The sequence below is a fragment of the Vipera ursinii genome (genome assembly GCF_947247035.1).
Source record: "Vipera ursinii genome assembly, chromosome: 1".
Classification (NCBI taxonomy): domain Eukaryota; kingdom Metazoa; phylum Chordata; class Lepidosauria; order Squamata; family Viperidae; genus Vipera; species Vipera ursinii.
In genome coordinates, this window is record NC_139512.1 from 148,703,424 (window position 1) to 148,728,369 (window position 24,946).

At 39.4% G+C, this 24,946-nt stretch overlaps 1 protein-coding gene across 1 annotated transcript in view; it reads right to left on the minus strand.

The window, feature by feature from the left end:
* Positions 1-4,171: 4,171 nt before the first annotated feature.
* Positions 4,172-24,946, minus strand: part of CCDC148 (coiled-coil domain containing 148) — a gene marked incomplete at both ends in the record, with an annotated part of 130,253 nt that continues 109,478 nt past the window's right edge. Inside the window, 3 exons of the mRNA XM_083350458.1 lie at positions 4,172-4,318; positions 5,151-5,291; positions 20,235-20,352. Coding sequence (XP_083206584.1) covers positions 4,172-4,318; positions 5,151-5,291; positions 20,235-20,352 — 406 coding nt within the window. The remainder of the gene's footprint in view (positions 4,319-5,150; positions 5,292-20,234; positions 20,353-24,946) is intronic.

Sequence of the window (24,946 nt, forward strand, 5' to 3'; positions counted from 1 at the left end):
ATTTAATAGTTATTGTTGTTTGCATATGGTAGATTATGATTGTTTTTACTGTTATACCTTGTATTTAGCTCTGGGAAGTCGGGGAGGGGGGAGGGGGAGGGAGGGAGGTGTTGGGGAGGGTTGGGAAGAGGGGAGGGGGTTGGGAGGGGTTTTGTTTTGTTTTGTTAAAAATAAAATGTACTGTAAAACTTTTCAATAAAAAAACAAATGCAAATATGATTTCACTGCTTTCCCATTGCTCCAATTCCTCTGCTGTCACCTAGATCAGTGGTCCCCAACCTTTTGAGCATCAGGAACCAGTTCCATGGAGGCGTTTTTCTGCACATTGTGTGTGTGTGTGTGTTTGTCATTGTGTGTATGCATGTGTCTGTGCGTGTGTGTTTGTGTGTGTGTGTGGCTTTGTGCCTTGCTTGGACCATGTGCATGCGCTAATGGGGCTTCACTCATTTGCATGGCCCGGTTCCTGGCAGGCCGTGGAGTGGTGCTATTCCACAGCCCAAGGGTTGGGGACCCCTGACCTAGAAGGTTAGTGACCCAAGTCCTGTTTATAGAGAAGATTGCAAACACCATGAAAAGAAGATAGATCTGGCACAGTTGTTGGACAGGGATGTACAAAGCCAGATAGATGATTGACAAAGTAAGATTAAAAACAGGACTATAAAGGAATAAAGAAAGGAAACAAAGAAAGAATAGCTTCACAAGTACTCATTAACATTAACGTTGATACATTATGCTGCAACAAGTACTCATTAACGTTAACGTTGATACATTATGCTGCAACTTTCTCATTACAGTGTGCTTATGTTCAACCTTGATGAACAGATATGAAGCTCTGCAACGCAGACATCTTACGTGGCTGAATGGAATTTACCAAATACAGTAGATGTGTTGATGGAACATAACGGTATATTTAGGAGCTTTTCCACAGTCATCAAATAATTACTTCTCGCCACCATTTATTCATTTCAGAAAATCACTAATTATTGCAAGACCTAAAATACTATAAAGTGGTCAGGCAAAGCAGGTTTCAAAAGAGAAGAGAGCCTTCCAATGAAAAGAAGAACAAACATTTCCAAAGTCCAAAGATAGTTGTAGGAAGCTCTCACCTTTTGGAATCTCAGCAAGCTTCTTAATATTAAAAATGTAAATTCTTACATATGTTATTATCCTAACGTTCGTTCATTCATTCACTCATCTCCATTCATTCATTATTTTCTCCAACTGCCCAGGGTGGCTCTCCTTATTTGATCATTACAAGAACTGTGTAAGGTTAGGCTGAGAAAGTACAAATGGCACAAAGCCACTCCTGGCACACTGCCATACCATAGTCAAATAATTTGCAAAGATTTTAGCATGAAAAGCAGCCCCTATTGTATTGAAAAGGTGATTGAAGATGCAGATCAACCTGTTGCAAAAGATCTACCATCGGTAGGTTGGTCATCATTCTTGATCATGGAAACAGGAAGCTAAATTATGCCACTTACAAATAAGCCATTCAATTGGTTCAATTAGCTCCAATCTTTTGACTTATGGCACATCCGGTGTGGCTGTCCAGTGTTCTAGAGAGCATTTCTGGTGAGAGGCAGAATGCCTACGTAGTCTATTAACTCACTAGCTCATTTGTGGAAAACAAAAAAAGTGATGCAATGAAATGGGGGGGGGGAAACCCTAAAAAGAGATCCTATTTTAACTGAAGCCAGCAAGTCACTTCTCCAAATCCACTTTCCCTTCCTGAGCTCCAGACATTTTTTTTCTGATCTCTGCTGAATTAGAGCAATAAAAATCTGAATAATGTTGGCTGGCTGAAAACATTTTGTTAGTTTTTATTCACTGCTTCCAGGCATCAGCGTTGCTGGGAATCCCTAGTAAGCCCAAGCCTTTTGCTTTAAAATCCAGATTCTATTTCAGACACAACTAGGTAAAACAACAGTGATTAGATCATATATTTGGGTATTTGGAGCTGTTCAGGAGAATCCACTTTGTCTTTGCTTTCCTCAGAATATCTCTTTCTACATGTGCATACATTTTGATACTAATATACTGAATCAAGGCTGGTGACTTTCCTGGTTCTGTAAGAGTCTTTCTTCTAATTACCTCATTTTCACATACATATCCAGTTTACCCAAGACAAAATGCACAACACACTGAAAATGTTTATAATGTGCCCTTGTACCAAACCTTAAGCAATGGTAGCCCATGTGTGTGTTTGTGTGTCTGTGTGTGTGTAATGTATTTTCCCCAGTAGCTTAAAAATCATAACAAAAAAGCATCCCTCTCTAAAAAAACACCACCACCCCACTCTTTTGCGTTTTTCCCCTTACATTATGAAGATCTAGCAGGTCAGAAATTAACTATGAACAATTGAGTTAACGAGGTGTTTACTGAAAACATAAACCAAGTCAAACTGTCTTCAATCATCAAACCTGTTTAACTATGATTAAGCCCTGCTGGGGTTTGCAGTCCTTATCTCTCTGCGACTACCGAATCCGCTGAGAAAATAGCAGGGCTGGGACTAAAATTTGAAGTCTGTAAGCCTTGAGAACTACAATTTATTTTTCTTTTGTTGGGCAAGTCAGCAAAATATAGAAACACCACACAAGAAAGATAGCTGTCATGTAGAGCCCTATAATATATATATGTGTGTGTGTGTGTGTGTGTGTGTGTGTGTGTGTGTGTGGCTTTCAAAATAAAATGGAACCACTATCCAGTTCCCCACACAAGAAACAAATTGTAACTAATTGGCAAACTACATATTTGTTGTACCTTGTTTACATATATTTCATATGCAGGTGGCGTAAACAATGGAAATGCTTTTAATGTTCCAAAATGAGATGGTTTATAAGTTCACTTTGCATACTTTATTAAGGACTCTTGTAGCTAAAACACTGAGAATGAATTGAAAAAAAGCACAAAGTTCATTTGCAAAACGAAATTGTTTGGATGATTGGTTTGCGGTAAACATGATGAATCATATTGGTTTCCATAAGTAAAGAAAGTTTCCATTTTCCACATATAATGATAATAATAACCAAGCCATAGACGCTCATATTAATGAGGGTTTTTTATTATTAAAAATCAAGTAATAGACCTTGCCTTGAAAATGAAGCGGGCAATTACTACCCAGGCAAAACAAACTGTTCTAAGTTGGTATACAGACAAATTCTTAAGTTAGGAATCTGTCTTTAAGAAAATTGGTTGTCTAAAAACCATTTCAGGATGGTTTCCAGAGACCTGAAAAGAAGAGGAGTCCAACTGGGAACAGAAACAGGAAGGCATCCAAAGATGCCTCGTGGATTTACATAAAGGTTTAGGTTAATCTCTCCCAATAGATTGCTCAAAATTAGCCAGTGAGCTCTGCAGAGGAGTGTGGTCTGAATTCTGGATATTCCAGTTGAATTCAGGGCCAACTGCTACTTTTCTAGCCTTGATGCAAACAAGTATATACATGCCCATATGTATAGCCAAGTACCGGTTGAAATTTCTTGCAGGTGTTCATCAAGAACAGACATGTCAAACACAAGGCCCGGGGGCTGGATCAGGCCCGCGAAGTGGTTTCATGTGGCCTGTGAAGCCATCCTGGAAACAGTGAGGGAACGGCCCCCACTGCCTTGGCCCTGGCCCAGAGACCCTCCTTCTGCCAGAGACCCTCAGATCTGTCCCACTCCTGCCCAGGCCCCCATAGGCACCCTTGATGCGAACGATGTAGAGCTGGCCACGCCCACCCAGTAGGCCATACGCACTCTAGCCATGCCCACCCAGTAGGCCACGCCCACCCTGGCCATACCTACTCGGCCCCATGAGGGCAACCACAATGCTGATGCGGCCCTCAATGAAATTGAGTTTGACACCCCTGATCAAGAAAGATGATTTCCTCTAAAAATAATTAGACTGCAGCTTTAGTAAATTGTTCTAAGAAGTCCATTCAGCAATGTTCAAGATTTGGGGGCGGATGTGGGTGGGTGAGTGGGAAATAGGAGGGGGAAAGTTCATTGAAACTTGCTAGGCAATGCATTATTTTCAATATATTTTTCTCTCCAAAGGAAAAGAAAACACCACTAACTCAGTATCCAGCTTTGTTTTTGAATTATAATAGTTTATTTGTGCATTCTTACTGGTTAGGAAGACATTTTTTTAAAAAAAATTTAAAGGATTTTGACTATGTTGCAAAGCTTTATATTTTAAAAATTGTGGAGACCATGTCTCTCCTTGGAAGCTTAGGTGGCGGGAGTTTGGGTAAGAGCTCTTTAGCATAAGCTGTGCTATGAAGTCCAGCTTCTCGGAGAGCCAGCTCAACACGAACTCGGGTATCAGAAATTATCTGAATCAAAAAAATAATACAATATGTCAATACAAGCCTCGTATAACCATTTGCTACAGTTAGAATCAATTCCAAGTCATGCCTCAGGAACACGGCCACCCCTCTGGTATTAGGGAGATAATTTGTGCCTAGGGTTATAAACATTTTAAATAATGTAACTGGAACCAGGTATTCTAATCTCCCCAAACTTTTAACTCTAATTCTTAATTTTTAAATGTTAATTCCTATTTCAAATTAGTTACTGTAATTCTTAGTGTTTATTGGACACCCCTTTTGCTAGATTTCTGGCTGATTTCAGCTATTTCATACCTTAGAACGTTATGTGCTTTAGCTGCTTTTTAGCTGTGTTGCACTTAACCTGTTTTGTACATTTTTTCAATGTTTACTTTTAATCCTTATGCTTCCAGAATACTCTTTACTGGTATTATTCTATCAAAGTCCAGGTTTAGTCTTATTTGTGCATATACAGTATGCTGGTCTTAGTTGGCAACAATCACAATTTGATTTGAATCAGTAGAAATGCTATTTTTGAATACCGTTTGAACGACTGGCTTCTCCTGTACAAATCAAATGGTGATTTCAAATGACGGCCTGTGCCCTACCACTCCAGATACACTTAAAATGGGCTTTCCTGGTGCCTACTCCCAAGCTCTGGAACTCTACCAAGGAGAATAGAGGAGTCACACTTTGCTTGTTCCTTTTGCTCTACGATTTTCATGCAAACAATGTTTGGGTTCACAGATTGCCCTAAACTGTGATGAAGTACGCTTGGTTTTGGCTTACTGCATGGCTATTTATATAAGAATGGCAATCTGCTGCACAAGCTACACACCTGCTCAGCACTGAATGTATGCAACACAAACAGAGGTTTCTGTAGAATAAATTCTTCTTCGGTTCCAATACCCATCCGTGCCTTAGAGGCCACTGTATCAGCCACCATCCGAGCAGGATCAAATTCTGCCACAATAGCAACCTGAAGAAGAAAGCAAGTAGGAAACACTTCAGTTATACTCCTGTTTTTCCCCACTTTCTTGAATAAGGTATAAAAAAATTCTAAAGTTACAGTATCAGAAAATTAGAGTCCAAAAATAAGCAAACAGGTAATTCAAAACCGAGAACTTCACCTGTGTCCTGCCATCCCTACTATCATATTACCAAGATGATGTAGATCATGCATCAAGGATGATCAAGGACTGTCTCAGTCCTATATCTAGAAATTGAAATTTCCAAATCTGGAAATCAGATTGAAATCGATAAAGGTAAGGCTTTAAAAATAAGCATTTTCAACTGACTTCAGAAGATAGGGATAGCCAATACCTTGTGGATCTAGGAGAGAAGTCACATGCTCCAATTATCTGCCATATCAACATTTGAGCAGTCATAGTTTACAGCAGTGGAATTTACTCAATTATCTTCCAAGACACCATTATATATTTGTCCAAACTAATTCTCAGAAGTATATAAAAACTAAGCCAAGGTTTATGTCTTCAGATAGTTTGACACAAGAGCAGTATAGGTAGTTCTCAACTTACCCCCACAATTGAGCCCAAAATTTCTGTTGCTAAGTGTGACAATTGTTAAGTGAGTTTTGCCTCATTTTATGAACTTTTTGCCACAGTTAAGTGAATCACTGCAGTTGTTAAGCTAGTAACATGGTTGTTAAATGAATCTGGCTTCCCCATTGGTTTTGCTTTTCAGAAGTGGTCACTTCATCTCAGGACACGGCAACCGTCATAAATACGAACCAATTGTCAAGCGTATGAATTTTGATCACATGGTCATGGGGATGCTGCAATGGTCATAAGTCACTTTTTTCGGTGGTGTAATTTTGAACAGTCACTAAATGAACTGTTTATTGTAAACTGAGGACTACTGTAATTGTAAACTGTTAGAAATCATTTGTGGTCATCGTAACTATTAAAGTTTCTTCTGTTAATCCACTTGTGCATCTCTTTTCTCTAACCACAATATCTCTTAGTTTTAGTTTTAGGTTTTGGGTTCATCTATCCTGAAACTATCCGCAAACATCAGTCCAAAGGCTTCCCTTCCTCCCTGGGATAAGTAATTAAAAAGTGATCAAGCTGAGTGTAGAATTTATGTTTCAGGACAAGACAAAGTCTTAATTTGTATCCAACTCACTTCTGAGAAGCAGCTTTGCCCAAAGTAGCCATGAAAATGGCTCCTAAGGAGAAATGTGCCACAGAAGGGACTTGGGACCATTAGAGATGACTGAATCTGGGTAAAGCAGAACCCGCAGATATTGTACCTCAGATCACTCCTCTGATTATGGAGTCAGAGTTGGAAGCGATCTCAAAAGTCATCTAATCCAGACATGTCAAACACAAGGCCCAGGGGCCAGATCTGGCTCGCGAAGTGGTTTCATGCGGCCCGTGAAGCCATCCTGGAAACAGTGAAGGAACGGCCCCCACTGCCTTGGCCCTGGCCCAGAGACCCTCCTTCTGCCAGAGACCCTCAGATCTGTCCCACTCCTGCCCAGGCCCCCATAGGCACCCTTGATGCGAATGATGTAGAGCTGGCCATGCCCACCAAGTAGGCCATACACTCTAGCCATGCCCACCCAGTAGGTCATGCCCACCCAGGCCACACCCACCCACCCCCCTGAGGGCAACCGCAATGCTGATGTGGCCCTCAATGAAATTGAGTTTGACACTCCTGATCTAATCTAACTCCTTGCTCAGTTCTGACAGAAGGCTATCCCGCTTTCATCTCAAGGTCACCAATGAAAGGGAACTATCATTTCATGATTTTTGTATCATTTGCAAATCTCATCTTTATCCCATCAATTGTTTCACCCATATCGTTAATAAAAAATGTGGAAGAGCGTTTGTTTGACCAAAACACAACCGTGTATAATTCCACTTACTACTGATTCTACAAACTGGTGTGGAACCAGTCATCATCCAGGCAATAATGAAACCATCTAACAGTTGCCTCATCCAGCCCATATTTTCCCATTTTATTATGGAGGGCATAAGGGGAGGCTTGATTACATCAGCTTTCCAGTCTATCAAGGATTGATACCGGATACTTTTTCCATTTGTTTGGCATTCTAAACTAAGCATGATGACAAATAAAAAATTACTTCTCTTCCTTCAGTTTCTACCATTTTAATTGGCACGTACACCAAAAGGATGCAGGAACTGGCTTTTTAAAAACCTTTCTTACTAATGAAAATAGACCAGAAAGCATTGAAAATGACTAACAGTTCTACTTTCATCTGATGAGTCACCACAGATATTAAAGCAATGACACGGAGAAGTTATGCAGAACTAATAAATGTAGTTCTTTTTCTAAAACTTTCATATTTGTAGCTGTTGTGGTTTCTTGGAAACACCCTGAGATAAAATTGGTTTTCACATTTTCATCTGCACGGACTGGAGTGCAAACGTTTATGAAAAAAAAAAAACAACCTGATAAACAATTGGATGTTTTGCTTAAATATACCCCATCTCCTTTAATTTGCAGTCTAAAATTTCTTCTCATTATGCAACAGAGGCTAGATTTGGGGCAAGTTATTTATTTATTAAGGGACGCGGTGGCTCAGTGGGTTAGGACGCTGAGCTTGTCGATCAGAAGGTCGGCAGTTTGGCGGGTCGAATCCCGAGTGCCGCGTAACAGAGTGAGCGCCTGTTACTCGTCCCAGCTTCTGCCAACCTAGCAGTTCGAAAGCACGTAAAAATGCAAGTAGAAAAATAGGGACCACTACAGTAGGAAGGTAACAGCATTCCGTGCGCCTTTGGCGTCTAGTCATGCCGGCCACATGACCACGGAGACGTCCTCAGACAAGTGCTGGCTCTTCGGCTTTGAAACGGAGATGAGCACCGGCCCCTAGAGTCGGAAATGACTAGCACGCATGTGCGGGGGAACCTTTACCTTTTTATTTATTTATTATTATACTGTTATCCCATGTTTTCAGATAATTTCCAAAGTGGCTCGTGCCAATAATAATAATAAAAAAAAAGATCCTGCCTTTAGGATTACTGTCCAAAAAGATCAAAAAGATGTTGAGACTCTAGAAAGGGTACAGAGAAGAGCAACAAAGATGATTGGGGGACTGGAGGCTAAAACATATAGGGAACGGTTGCTGGAATTGGGTATGTCTAGTAGTTTAACGAAGAGAAGAGTGAGGGGTGACATGCTAGCAGTGTTCCAATATCTCAGGTGCTGCCACAAAGAAGAGGGAGTCAAGCTATTCTCCAAAGCACCTGAAGGCAGGACAAGAAGCAACGGATGGAAACTAGTCAAGGAGAGAAGCAACCTAGAACTAAGGAGAAACTTCCTGACAGTTAGAACAATTAACCAGTGGAACAACCTGCCTCCAGAGGTGGTGAATGCTCCAACACTGGAGGTTTTTAAGAAGAGACTGGACAGCCATTTGTCTGAAATGGTATAGGGTTTCCTGCCTGAGCAGGGGGTTGGACTGGATGACCTCCAAGGTCCCTTCCAACTTCTTCTTCTTCTTCTTCTTCTTCTTCTTCTTCTTCTTCTTCTTCTTCTTCTTCTTCTTCTTCTTCTTCTTCTTCTTCATTATTATTATTATTATTATTATTATTATTATTATTATTATTATTATTATTATTATTATTATTATTATTATTATTATTATTATTATTATTATTATTGGAGGAGGATTGGAATGAAAAGAAGGGAGATCTGTTTCTCAAGTCCCCCCCTCCCTGGAAAAAAAAAGACCCAAGAAATATGAAGGAGCAATTTACATGCAGCAAAGACTGGACTGAGTTTCCCTTCCTGGTTCTCTCGCTTTAATAACAATATGAGCTTCTTGTTCTTTTGGCCTATGGGTGAGGCCAAGAACTGCCCCTTTCAACTCTGTATTCCCAGGGCATCCATTTAAAATAAGAGCTGTGGATGTCAGGCAACTGATTTTACGATTCTGGAAATGCAGATAACAATAACAAACACCACCCCCACCCCCCACCCCCGCAAAGCATCTCACTTTAGAAAGGGACTTCTTGAGTTGCTAGGCAGCCACCATGCAGAGAAACATGTACATTGACCCTGGATTTCCCTGGGTCATTTACCCACTCACTTTCTGTCTTATTTTGCTACATGCTGTGCCCGAAATCATTTTATGCTGCCGAAATGTTTTGTCATGCAATATATGTAGATGCGGGCTGGTGGTATTTGGACAGCAAGAAATCTAGCAAGGACGTAGAACATAAATCAACCTGAAATGTTCCTGACATATCTAATCAAGTGACTGAGGAAAAAAGACCAAGAAGTGAGCAAGAGAGCATTTTGACTGTGGCTTTCTTTGCTGGCAAGGGATCCGTCTTTTTGTCTTTCTAATAAGACAAATGGTTTTATTGGCTCCAATAATTAATATATTTCTGCATTCTATTGCCATATCATCAGGAAGAGGAGGACACATGAAGAATGAAAGCTGTCCAAATGCTATCAACTGCTCAACCTATAACTGAGGTTAATAGCAGCATTCTTTTTTTCCTTTCTTTTTTTAAAGTGGATTCTTGTTGAGACTGCCTCCTGTGAAAAGATGACTGGGGAGCAGTAATTTTATAACCTGCCTTGGCTAATGCTTTCATATCAAAGCAATACAATCAAGCTTTAAGTGACTTGCCATCAGTGACTGTCACGTTTGTTAGGTAGCCTTTAAAATATGTGGGATACTTTAAGTAAAAGGTGGCATTAAGTTAATAGTAAGGTAATGCATGCATAGATTATCAGAGGAACATTTCTGTAGAATTACTGCTTTACGGAGTGGATGTATTCCAGCAGCAGCAGCAGCAGCAAAGGATAATGAGTTGTTTTCAACAAACTCTGAGACCCCAACAGCTTCCTACAAGGGTGTGGAGAAGTGAACAGAGACTATGTTCCATATACAGGTAGCCCTTAGGTAACAATGGCAATTGAGACCGAAAATTGCATTGCTAAGCAACGTGATTGTAAAGCCCGATGTCATGTTGACTGTGATGCTTAAGAATGGAAATTCTGACATTTCTAGTTGCTAAGTTTTTAAGTGTACCACTGTGGGTCATTAAGAGAGGTCGTCACATTGTTGCCATTTGTGATTTCCTGCTGGTTTCCTCATTGACTTTGCTTGTAGGAAGCTGGGAAAAGTCACAAATGATGATTGCATGATCATGGGATGCTGTAACTGTGAGCTGGGCCCCCGGATCGCAATCACATGTCCATGACAGATGTGGAAACTGACATAAGTGTGAGGACTGATTAAAGTTACTACTCATCCAATATTGTTCTAAGTTCAAATTTTTGCTGAATAAGTGTTCATTAAATAAGGGCCACCTGCATGCGGTAGTTTACATTTGCTGGTCAAAGGTAATTTTAAAAATCTGGTTCAGATTGGAGACCAAATTCTAGTTCTGAAAGGACAAGTTTCCTTCGCGTAAATTCAAGGATGGCAGTTCGGAGCAACTATAGCTTTTAGTTTAAATTCAGAAAAACAACTGCTGCTTCATCTCCAGAGGCCACTGCTTGGTTTTTAGAAAAAGAATTGATGCAAGATTATTTGTTTTGCTGCTGTTGCCAAATTTGGCAATCAGTAATAGCCTGTGGATTACTGAGAGACATTTTATTGCTGCATTACCTGTACACTCCAGGATCTGCGCTACCTATTTGCTTCCTAGCTGATTTTCCTTGTCTACCTCACAGCTGACTTTTACAGCCTTAAATAGCTTGGGGAGCCATTTAGATTGCCTCTCCTAGCCTGTCCTAATCCAGCTTTCAATATTTCAGGAGGAGGCTTTAGCCATGATGGACAATATTCATGAGTAACTTATCTATACAAAGGCCTCATCAAGTGTGGCTCCTTGTCAGGAATGTCCACCTTTCTCAGTGTGTTAGGAATCACAGTCAAGTCAGCTTCATAAATTGCTCGTAGCACATCTTTCCACTCAAAATTTGGGATGCTTTTGCTGCTATTGGTTTTAAAAGTGTAGTGTTTTAAATCATCAGGCGAATGTTTTTGATTTCTAATGCTGCAAATTTGCTTTCTTTTGTAATATCCTCTAGGATGCTATAAAATAAAAATTCAGTAATCCAGTCTGCTCTCATCATTTGCATTGCACTATAATAATGATACCCTCCAGGATGGAAAATTGATCAAGATGCCATATGATTTTCTGATTTCATGCATCTTCTTCTCTGACTTGGCAGCCAGAGGAAGTCAATAAATTCTGGGTTGTGTCTACTGGCACTTAGCAGATAAAAGCTGCCCAAAAGCTAGCAGCTACTCCAGGGAACATCTTGAAGAAGAACTGCTGGTGGTTTTCTCCAAAAAATAGTAAGGATCTGGACTCCAAAGGAATCTATTTAATTTTCTCTATGACTGGCAAGTATTTCTCTTTTTTTAAAAAACAAGTTTTATTAGTTTTTCAATTTACAACCTATATGTTAAGAAGGCATCATGCTACCTGAGTAGTAATCAACTGAGTAACAGAGTTTTCAATACATAGTTTGGATTACCTTATCACAACATCCTTCTCTATTTCCCTCAACATTCAATACAACATTTTTAAACTAACAAATTTCTAGGAATAGCATGGTCAATTAGAGAGGATTTTGTCAATCCAATTTCGATAGGGTATATCTATATCCTGTTATTAAATTTTATCTAATTCTGATGTTAATTATAGTATCCAGGTTTAACCTTTAACATCCCAAGTATTATTTACAACCCAAAGTTCCCTTATCTTATTACACCAAAGATTGTATCATCTAACATACACCAATAGTTAAATAGCTAGCTTCTACCTAATAAACATTGTTTATTTCATATCCTAATACATCACAAGTTACCAATTGGAGAGTCTAAATTTATCAATCTACTTCTACTTATACATAAGCAAGTTATCAAGAAGGTTATCAATAAATAAATTTATAGTATTTGGAATAAGCTTCATAAATACTTAAACACATTTTAATTCTATCTCATGAATATTTTCTATTTCAGGCCCTAATAAGTCACTAATTGCTAACAAAATGACCTACGATAATTCTCTAGGAATTCATTTTTTAAATCTAACTCTAGGGTTTTTTTTGCCAGTTGGGTTTCCAGATCCAGGGCTTTAAATTGCCAAGTAGGTCTTCATTTACTCGCATGCAAATTATTTACACCAGAAGAGGCCGTCCAACCATCAGCAATATACAAAGATTGAACCAGTTATAGTCATTATATTGTTGCCACTTTAATTCCACTCTCTTTATTTGCTCTGACATTTCTGTCTGCAGTTCAATCTGGATTCTTCTTCCATCTGGGTTGATCTGTTTTAAGTAGAAAATCTTATCCAGTTTTATAGTTAGTAATTGACTGTCCAAGCTTTCCACAGGTTGTCTTTGTTGGTCTTCGGCGTCTTCTATATTGGCATCACTATCTTGCATGTAGTGTACTTCTGAAAATGTAGACTCCTTACCAAGGGTCAGCAGTTGAGTATTAAGTTTTCCTAGTTTGTTGTTGGTCTTTAAGATTGTCTGTCATAGTAGTAGTTCCTTGTACTTTAAAAACTGTAGGTTCTTTGAGTAAAGTCAGGTTTTGGATATTAGTTTTTTCAGTACTTTGTTGTTGTTGCTTATATTCCTCTGTCTCAATATTAGTATCTTCCAATTTTATTATATTCTGAAGTGTAAGTTCTTTAGTTGCAGTCTGGGTTTCAATTTGTGACTTAAGGTTGTCATGTAAATTATTAAACCTGGAGATAGACATCTCAGTGGCTCTATAGATTGTTTCAAGTATAAGGTTATAGTCAAGCAAGGTTTGTGGCTGATCATTCTCCATTTTGTAGTATTTATAAATAGTCCTTAGTGGAGGCTATTTTTCAAACAAAAATCAGTAAGTGTCCACCTTCACAAGTCTAAGCCACATTCATCTCCAGCTGTTTCAGGTTTTTATCTCAAAGCCAAGGTTAGTCCAAAATGTAAACACTTGCTGTAACAGGCTTAGCCACTAGATTTCCCCAGAGTACTTCAAATTCTTTTCAGACAGAGTCTTATTTCTTTTTATTTATTTAGACTAATAGGTAGAATAGTCCATTTCTGTGAATATAGGAACTTTGGGCCAAAAATAAAAAGGCAGTAAGTCTAATTAATCAGTATCATTTAGTACAGGGCTTTTTCTTTTCTCTCCCAATGTACACAAAGGCTGCTATTAAGGAGGGTGGGGAAAAAAACAGAAATCCCTTCCCTCTCTCCTCGCAAGGGGAAGCAAATTCGGAAAGCTTTTGACAGGCAAAGTAGACAATTAGGAAAAGAAGAAGGCAATTCTCACCCAGTTTACAAGTGCTTTCAAGTGTTTTGTTGTGCTTTTGGCTTCGGCAGGAAACGGCTAAACGATGGGCCATGGGAATGGCCGATCCTTTCTTCAGTTCAGAGAGTAGCTCCAAGCCGACAGGAGGGCCACCGCCCTTCTACCACTGACTGGAGAGACATCTCCCCCACTCATCACCCCTACAGGGTGACTTTTGACCCCTTTATAGGGGGCCCCCAATGAAGAAATCCAGGCTACGCAAGGAGCGATTCCCTTGCACATCTAGCTGCACTGAAATCCGGAACCGGAAGCCGACTGGCAAGTATTTCTCAATGGTCCAGACCAAAGCTAGGAACAATTTAACCACCAGTTAAATATAAAAATTACAAGCCAACATTAACAAGCCAAACCAAGCTGCTGCTACTGTTTTACACCGCATACTGCAATAGGACAGTGCAATATTACCATTAGAGAAACAATGTCAAAAGCTGAAAAAAGTACCATCAAAAATTCTACACCAGCAGATTCATACAAACAGAGCAATTGTTGCAAAACACAGTTTAGATAACAATGAAATGAATTTTACATGGAACAGCTATGTACGCCATGTGAAGAAAAAGAAAGAGAAGAGTTCACTTTGATGGCAGGAAAGAAACTAGATTCTAACTCGTCTTATATCGTCAAACAGAGGGACCATGACTTAGTATCTTTGATCTAGTAACAGTACACAAGGCAACCTAACATTACATACAGTTAAGATGCCTAATACAAACCAATTCAATATACTAATGGTTATAAAAACAGGAATTACTATTGATTGTCAGATGCATCCAACTAAGATTACTTGGCCTAGTGTCATATTTGGGTACCACAATCATCTAAGCTCTTTGTGACCACTGGAAAAGCATCTCCAGATGCATGTAGCATGTTTCTTTCTGAATGGTTGCAAATAAAGTGACCAGGCATTTTCTGCAAATCCCCAACTGCTACGCCTGTAATGCTTTGATGGCTGTAGCTCAATGTTCATTAACATGAATTAAGAACTATTAAATACAATGAAACGTATTTTTGGGTAAATATTCATGGAACTGGACTGTTAAACCTCAAATTATCAAAGATTTCAAGTAACAGGACTTATATCTATGACATTTCTTAAATGAGAAGGGTGAAGAAGCATGCTTGCTGCAGGAGCAATGGACTGGATTGTTTTTCTTTTTTTTAGGGATTACAGATTCTACAAACCCAGCAGATGTACATTTCAGCATTAGCCAGAAACAGTAACTGCAGATTCTGATGCAATTTCGTAGCAATATTCTACTGGGTTGGAGACTCATTCCAGTGCAATCACTTGCATTGCCTAAGACTCAGCAGGCAACACCACATAGCCTCTGCAGCTATAAAAATGTTTGAGGTTCAAATTGTACCAAAGGAAAACTTTTACAAAGTTTGTCTGAATCATAATGGGAAGATCTGACAATATCAGAAATTATACATATATAAACATCATAATGTCAGAATATTGTTGATTTTGAAAAAGAACTTGTTGTTTGTAAGAAAAGTGACTAACTGGGAAATGAGATATATATGTTCCAAATATACAAATATTTCCTTTGAAAATTAAGCATTGGAAAGACTTCTTCCAACCACTGGACTAGCCTGGATCGCAAAATTATATACATTTCATTCTTTTTACTTTAATCAATATAAATCTTGCTGCCAAAGAGCATAAACACATGTAAGCAAGGAAGACAGGGACAAAGAAATACATTTATAGATATGAGAACACACTTAGCTCTCTAATGCTATTGCTTTTAGCCAGTGCTTTTTTTCTAAAAAAAAAAAAAAAGTGCCGGAACTCTCATCTTGGCGGGTGAAGGAGGCAGGGGGGCGGCGCTGCTGTGGTCACGGGTTCAAGGGGTGTTGGTGGTAAGCTGCCCCCCGGGCCAGAGCCAGCACGGCTGGTGCTGTGGGAGCAGCGGGGCCTGCTCTATATGGCAGGGCTGCGCAGGACAGGCGGCGGAGGCGGGGCGGGCCAGGCGATGCAGGGCGGCCACTTAGGCACACAGGGAGAGGCAACGGTGGCACAGGTCCAGCACCAGGTAGGCCACCAGCTTGGCTGACACAGGTGAGCACAAGGAAGGAGTGCACATGGACTCCGCAGAACCTACCTCCCCCTCCTTGTTCTCTCTTACTTACCTAGTTGATATGGTGTAGTTGGGTAGCAGGGAGGGATGCAAAGTTCCTGCCAACTCGCCTTCGCTGCAGACAACTTGCCGATGCAACGTTTGCCGCCCAGGTCTTTTGGCACGCTCAGCAGCAATTCCTATTGGCTTTCAAAAGCCAATAGAGGGAGTAGCATAGCTTGCACAAAAGCTTTTTTTTGTGTGTGTGTGTGCAAAAAAGGATGCCGGAACGCCATTCTGAGCGTTCTATGAAAAAAAGCCCTGCTTTTATGTTTTAATCTTATGATTTTAAAAATATTGTAAGTTGCCCCAAACCTCGCCATGTGGATTACATACAAATATTATATAATCAGTAAATAAAGGTAGAACATATGTTAAATATACTTCAAATGATAATATGCTTCCCTACAAAGTCAATTCTTGCTCAATGACAGACCAAGGAGTTAACTCAGAAAGGCAAGAAGAAAATCTAGGAGAGGTCTGTGCAACTTGTAGAAGGGAAAGGCCCACACTGATAAATTAAAAATCTTTGTGGTCTGCAAAGGAATGCTGGTGGGCTAATCAATGATTTGGTGACTAGAGGAACATCTACAGTGTTGGAGTTCATGGTCATGGTAAGCCATGGAGGCACTAGGCAACATGACTTTCAGGGCAGTGGTGATGATTTTATTACTTTTTTTTTAAAGTCTGTGCTCTGTCCAAGGGTGCTTGGTAGGCTGCATGTACAGGCCTGGTCTAGAATTTATTTTGGAGCATTCAACTATCTAGAGTAGGCATGTCAAATTTATTATTTATTTATTAATTCAGTTTATATACCGCCCTACTCCCAAAGGACTCAGGGCAGTTTACAAGGCAAAATTTAAAAACAATACAATATAAAATTAAAATAAAATTAAATTAAGTCTAGCCGCAAAAAATTAAAATCACAATTTAAAAACATTAAACCCCTCAGTCCAGACCAGATAGCTCAAAGGACCAGGTTTTTAGGTCCCGGTGAAATGAACGAAGGTCAGGCGCAATCCGGAGTTCCGTTGGCAGTTGATTCCATAGGGCAGGCACGCGCACAGAGAACGCCCTCCCCCTGGGGATCGCCCGTCGGCAATCCTTGACTGGTGGTACCCTGAGGAGGCCCTCCCTGTGGGAGCGCACAGGACGATGGGAAATTGACGCTGGCAGCAGGTGCTCCCTTAGATAATCCGGGCCCATGCCATTTAGGGCTTTATAGGTCATCACCAGCACCTTGAATCTCACCCAGAGGGCAACTGGAAGCCAATGCAGCTCGCGGAGAAGAGGTGTTACATGGGAGTATTGGGAGACTCCAATCACAACTTGCGCGGCTGCGTTCTGCACCAGCTGAAGCCTCCGAGTTGTCCTCAGGGGCAGCCCCATGTAGAGAGCATTGCAGTAGTCTAGCCGGGAGGTCACGGGCGCATGGGTGACTGTGTGTAGGGCATCTCGGTCCAGATAGGGCCGTAACTGGCGCACCAGGTGAACCTGGGCAAAAGCCCCCCTGGCCACGACTCCTATATGATCTTCCAAACTGAGCCATGAATCCAGGAGGATGCCCAAGTTGCGGGCCCTATCAACGGGGGGTAACACCTCACCCCCATAGTTAACGATGGAAAAGATTGGTTAGTCTGAGATGCACAGCCACTCAGTCTTGGCAGGATTGAGACGAAGCCTGTTTCTCCCCATCCAAACCCGGACCACCTCCAGGCAACGGGACATCACGTCGAGGGTATCACTGGGTTGGTTCGGGGTGGAAAGAAAAAGCTGGGTATCATCAGTATACTGATGATACCCCACCCCGAAACCATGAATGAGCTCACCCAGCAGCTTCATATAGATGTTGAACAAGAGGGGAGAGAGGACCGACCCCTGAGGAACTCCACAAATGAGAGGCCTCGGGGCGGACCTCTGCCCTCCCATCAACACCCACTGCGAGCAGCCCAGGAGGTAGAAAGAGAACCACTGTAAAACAGTGCCCCCCACTCCCAACCCCCTGAGATGCCGCAGTAGGATACCATGGTCGATGGTATCAAAAGCCGCTGAGAGGTCTAATAGGACTAGGACAGAGGAACAACCCCTGTCCCAAGCCTGGCAGAGATCATTCACAAGCGCAACCAATGCCGTTTCCGTGCTGTACCCAGGCCTGAAACCCGATTGGTACGGGTCCAGATAATCAGTTTCCTCCAGGAACAGAGGGAGCTGAAGTGCCACCACGCTCTCAACCACCTTTGCAAGAAAGCGAAGTTTGGAGACCAGATGATAGTTGTTACATATGTAACATCTTTTGCTAGGATACATGACCACTGCTTTTCCAGAATGTGAAAAGTGAAAGATTGTGACTAAACAAAATTTGAATGTACAGATAATACCACCAGAAATTATTTTAGCCTTTTTAATAAATGTTGTTATTGATGTTAAGCTCACCATGGAAAACATCATATATTGTTATGTATATACTAGGTTATTTAAAGACTGAAGTGCAACATAACTAGATTCTAAATAATCTATTTTTCAAAACACACAACAGTCCAAACAGTAAAAGTAAAGTTCAAATTAAGAATATTTCATTCTTAAGAATTGTTTAATTTAAAGTGGTTTAGTTGTAATAGATGGTTAGATTCAAAATAGTTTTCAAGAGTATGTACAAAAGATACTATTTTTTTCTAGCATCAGCTAAATTAGACATATTACATTGAGAAAAATGTTTCTCATTTCTTTCCTGTTATCTTTATTGATTTCATTGCAGAGATGTTAACATAGGAAATAGATTATTTTGTTATCTAATTTTACCTTCCAAAAGACAGAAGCAGATGAAAAATCTGAGGTTCTTTCCTGTTGGCTTTTTTAATTAGCTTTTTTAGATTCTAAAAGTTTAGTTCCTAAAGAAGTAACCCTGTAAATAATTTTAATGTCCTCCTCTAGTGCAGGCTCTTTTATGACTCCAGGACTTCAACTCCCAGAATTCTTGAGCCAGCATGGTTCAGTTTGGAAACCTCTCCCTTTCCCCTCAGCATGGCTGGCTCAGGATTTCTGGGATTTGAAGTACACGAGTCATAAAAAAGGGCCAAGATTGCCCTGCTTTTAGCCTTTACTTGATCCTTTTGTGCAGAATAAAAACATCCTGTTGCTATAGAAGAGAATATAAATATTTCAGGATTGCACTGTGGAGTCCTTGGTGTACCACATGGCAATACCATAGCATGCAAATCAAGTAAAGGCCAGCAAAACTTCCATAAGTAAGCTAAAAGATCCCAGAAAGGAAAAATAACCCCGAGATCCATATACAAAATAGAGTGTAAGAGCTGTAATAGTCACTATGTCGGAGAGAAAGGCAGAAAATTAGCAGAGCACATCCATGAGCACCAACTAGCAGTCAGAAGATATGATGAAACTCCTTAATCTCACAATACATAGACAGACTCAACCATAATTTCAACTGGGAAACTAAACATCTTAGTCAAAGCACAATCAAAAAACACTAGAGAATTTCTGGAAGTTTGGCATTCAGACAAATCAGCCATCACCAGACACACAGAGATAAGCCACATTTAAACACCATTCAAAAAGATAAAATTAAGATAAGACCCAGACAGCACTTTGTTTATTAAGCATTTATGAAATGTACACACACACACACACACACACACACATTAAATTTAGATTTACTGACAAAGAATTAAAGGGAGACTAGTATAGCTATTTCAAGCTATTTAGCTCTCATTAGAAGCCATACCCTTCTGAGATTTGAACCTGGGCCGACTGCACATTAGGCAGCTGTATTAACCACTAGGCCACAGCTGTACCAGGGAGGAGAGATTAAGTGTTTCCTTGTGAAACTGGTCTAACAGAGCAACCTGGTCTACCCAAATGTGGGACGGAGCAATCTACTATTGCTTTTGCCTTTCAGCCCCAATCTAGGAGCCTATATATATAACCAAAAAAAAAGATTAAAAAAAACCAATAGACCAGAACACCCCTTCTCCATCATCCTACCGACAGATAATCAGGGATTAACACAATCAAGATCAACCAAGCAATACCCTAATGAAGGAACTACTAAGTAGAAAACCATTTTTACACTATCCAATACCCAGAGTTCTGTGAATGGTATTACAACCCAAGGATACCTCTATACCTCTGGGGAAAGAGACAAAAAGAAAAGGAAAAAGCATACTGATTGCAATCAAGAATTTGCTTTGTGTTAATTTCACACATGTAGAAAATAATTAAGTCTAGTTCTAGATTAATGGTCAAAGCCTTCTGCTATGTGAACATATTAAGAATCAAAGAGTAATTATTTCAAATAACAACAACAATGTTGTATGTCAAAATACACAATGAAATATACAATGAGCTATAAAGGAGAAGGAATTTTTCCTCTTTTCATTTTGTGGCAGATTGATGTCTCAATTAAATTTTAGGCTGCACCTTAATTGCACATAAAGACAGACAGGGCAGATACCTGTTTCCTGAGAGCATCAAGGCGCTTCTTCCTGTCTTCTTCTTCTTGGGCTTCCTTGAGGATTGCCACTTTTTTCTCTAGCAAACGCTTTTCCAAGAGCTTTTGCCTAAACTGAACTCTTTGAACAAGAAATCACAAAATCAATGTCATATTACTCATCTGTCTTCTCTTATTACTTTATTATTCAGCCAACTATTAGGAACAGTTAAGACCTTAATTAAAGAAGAATTACAAACTGTTATTTGTCTAGGAAACATAATGTTACAGTAACAATTTCAATGGTATTTAGATTTATTCAGGCAAAAATATTAAGTTCAATAAGCATGCATAGGATTGGGCTACAAATGTTTTCATTTTGTAGTAAACATTATTTGTGTATGAATAAATAAATGTTTTCAAATGCATTTAGATGGCTTATCACCCAATGCACTGATAAATTTTATTGCAATTTTGCACATCTACCATAGTCCACACCCAAATAACTAACTGATACTTGGTAACTGAAGAAGAATCATACAAAGTCAGGTCCATGCCTATGATCAAAAAACATGGCAAGCCAACATCTGGCTTATCCACAAATGCTTATGTACACAGGCCCATATGCAAATTTCAAAGCCACTAGCTAATTTGAAAAATATTCTTACTATTGACTGTATTCCCTACTTATGTTACTAGCAAAATATCAGCCTTAATCCAAAATAGTGACATTGGAAGTATGTAAGTCTCGCTGAAATTAATGAAATGATACCAGGCTACATGCAAATAGTTAGGATGAACTTTTTATACCTTTAGATAGCTACAAAATTGGTAAAATTGCTTCTAAAGAAGAAATGATTCCTTTGAAACAGGGAATGATGTTTACTGCTTCATCCAGAGTCACTTTTGGTGAGATGGATGACTATATAAATAAATGTAACTAAATAAATAAAAGTTAAGCAACAATTAGTTTTAGTGTGATTTACAGTTAGCTATTAGAGGAGGGTTGTGTAACAATAAAATAATCCCGTTAAATCAGGGTTCCTTCTACTGGTTCAAACTATGGTATATCTAATGTATTATTAATTTTAACTGAATCTTTATTTGGGACAGAATAGATATCTATTACTAGCTAAGTCCTTGGAGTTTAATAGCATCCCAAGCAGAATATTTTTATATAATTTCTAAAAGTAGTCAAGGTCAATGGAAAACAGATAAAAAGGAGAATCCTTTCAAATGATTTAAATAAATGATCCTTATTTCCATGTACTATGTCCAAGGAATTCTACAATGTCGTTAGCTCACTTTTTCTTGAGTTTAATTGTATCTTCGAAATTAGATTTCATGCTGAAGCACTATGGATTACTCAAGAGACCTGAAAACTGAGGATGTTCTCAAGAACCTACAGTATATAGATGATATAGGGAAGAAAACCAAGTGAAGAATTCACAACTTCATTTCTCATATGACATTTACATCATGAATATAGTCTGTGATCAACTACCCATGAAATCACAGAAACAGGCACCTGACACGTCTGTTGAGATATGCACTGACAAGTGAACACTTTAAATAGAACTAACTAGTGGATCTCAAAAGTAGTTCTATGAAGACAAGTTCCCCTGAAGCACTAAAATCCTTTGTTTCGAATCTGAAAGAACTGCAAATAAATAGCTGGGGAGAAGGGAAACTCACAACCTTTTCCTTCCTCCCTCGCTCCCTCGCTCCCTCCCTCGCTCCCTCCCTCGCTCCCTCCCTCGCTCCCTCCCTCCCTCCCTTCCTTCCTCCCTCCCTCCTCCCTCCCTCCCTCCCTCCTTCCTTCCTTTCTCTTTTTCTTCCTTATTCCCTTCCTTCCTTTCCCCTTGCTCTCCCCTCCCCCTCTCCTCCCCTTCCCTTCCCAAAAAATAAACAGAGTGAAAAGACTCAGAGGAAGCTACAGATATTACTATATCTTTTCTCTACTGGGCACCTTCCAAAAACGTTGGCCTTGTCCACATCAACAGAAAGTGACTAAGAAAATACAGCAAAAGAAACTCTAGGGGAGAAACTGAATTAAGTGCATTTGACACATTTGTGTACTCATGTCTGGCAACTCCAGCAAATACATTTTCAAAATCTCAGCGTGGGCAAAGGATTACCCGAGCCAGCCATGTTGGGGCTCAACTTCTTTCATCTGGCAATTTAGCTGGGGAAGAGAAAGTCCATTTGGATTAGAAACCAGACTAATCTAAGAAAAATCGCGGTGGGTTTCTCTGTTACATTTCAGACGCATGAAGCCGTGGGAAAAGGCCCATCTAGTGAAAAAGAAAAAGGGAGAGTCAGCTGGTGGAGGGGTGGGGTTGAAAGGAAGTACGCTATTTGATTTCTACCACTGAAGAGAGGAGTACGCGCTCTGTGTGAGTGTGTGTGTGAAAAAAGGAGGGAGAGGGAGTTGTACACCTGTTGCTGGAAATTGCCTTGAGGATCATTTCACTAAAAAACAAAACAAAATATAAGCTTTCTAAATAATATGGGATGATGACCCAGGCTCAGTTATGTGGAACTGGATGGCTGCAGTATCTGATGTGGAATGGAAGCTAATGAAGACTGGTTGTTCCTTTTTGGAAAAAAAGAAAACGTCTTTTTTTAAAAAAAAAATCCTTTCATGCATAAAAGAATTAAGCACCGTGCCTCAAACAATTATCCCTCTCTCTTTACTTAATTGCAGTTACTCGTCATTCTCAGAGATTCACCTCAGCCCCATAGCTTTTGGACTTTGGCATTATTAGGGAGCCATTTAATTGAAATGGTTAAAGCCATTTAAATATCCCTGAAGAAACCAAAATGTGAAAGCCAGGTTCATCCCTGGAGTATCATGGGTTAGTTCTTAGGTTCTTAGTTTTTTAGAACAAAATCTTCAGACAAAATCTTTAGGCAGGACTTTAATCTCCCAATGGATTGAGGACTGGAGTATGATCACATGTGCTCTATAAGTACAAATCATACTAAAATGGAAAAAAAAATGCAGATTTTTTTTTAATACTGCTGCCTATATTAAATAGATGTATTAAATAAATAAGGTAGTATTAAACAGAGTTGTTTGGTTTAGTGTTGAAGGCACCCATAAGAATGAAGGACAGAGAGAGACAGAGAGACCCTGTAAAAGAGGCCTGGTGAGAACTGGTCTAGAGTTGACTCTGATGCATTTAGGCTCCTAAGGTTTCTTAACTCTTTCCCGTTCTTTATCTCTGGAGGAAATTTAAACCAGACATTTGCCTCATGTAGAAAAAAAAAACCTGGAACTGGCTGGACAGACCTAATTCTCTATTCATTCTCATTTTTATGTTACTAGGCGACAGAGAAGCAGGAGTTTGGAATTGTTGGAGGATCCCAACCTCAAAGTATAAAAAAAGATTATAATAAAATATTGAAAAAAGAAGAGAAAAAGTGTCCATAGTGCTTTATCAGAGCTATAGGAAGGCTGGAGGTTATTCCTTCCTTTGAACTGAAACTGACAGAATTTGAAAGCACATAATGATAGATCTACACTAGGAAGTGATCTCTAACCTCTTGCTAATGACAGAGTAGTTGAATAGGATTTAAACAAAGGACAGCATAACTACTTATCACTGATGAGAGCCACATCTCCAAGGCAATCTGTTGAATATTCAGCAATATTGCTGAATAGCCTATATAATCAGAAATTTATTCCTTAGATTTAACTTAAATCCCTTGTTAGAAATTTAAAATTCGGTCCTATCCCACTGAACTAGAAAGAATATATCTGTCTTGTGGAACAGCCCTTCTAAAATAGCTGGATGCTACAAATCTATAGCTACAGATTAATATAGCTCAATTATATAAGCTATAATAGAGTTATAGCAGATGAAATCCTACTGCTTGTAATCTTGGAGAAAACAATTGCCAGTCATGGTTCATAGCACTGGGAGAGATGGAAGAATAACACAAATAGAAAGACCTATGTTCGTGCAAGGACATGGAAAATTGATTGGATGTCAGTACCTATAGGAAGATATCCAGTGATCCTGGATTTATGAGTCTTTACATAAATTCTATACTGTGCAAAATTTACCAGTAAGTTGGTTCAGTTTTACAACAGTAGAAGATTGATATACAAAGGTGCGCAAATCATTTTGAAATTGAAATATTTCAAGCTCAAAATACTTTGAACTAGACTTACCTGTTTGCAATTTTTTTTTAAAAAAAAAAACACCTTATTGAGAGCATTCCAAGCTCACCATGTGTTTAGCATTTGAAACTTACCACACAACTTTACTGGTATGAATGGAAAAGACTTAGGGGGGCCAAAGTAAAACACTACCCTACAACACTACTTCTATCTTGTATCTAGACCCACTAAGTCCAATGGTGCTTACTCCTAAGTACCGTAAACACAATCTCAGGTTGAATGCATTTAGTATTTTCTTTCTTTCTAGACAAGGTTTTTGATATGGAATTACTCTGCTTGATTCATGGCATTTTACTAGGAGCCAAAATAACACCTTTTTCTATGTGTAACTACTAGAAAGTTTTCCCACCGTTTCTCCTGTATCTTTTCATCCCAAATCCCTTGAAGATTGAAAGAAACATTCCACAACGTCTCTTGATAAGGAGTTTCAGGAACATTTTGCTTAGAATCACTTTGTGCTTTTGAGCCTTATAAGTTAAATAAAATAACAATACCTTTAAAAGAAAATGTATTAAAATGTTATTGCCAAGTTGATTTCTTTCCCCCC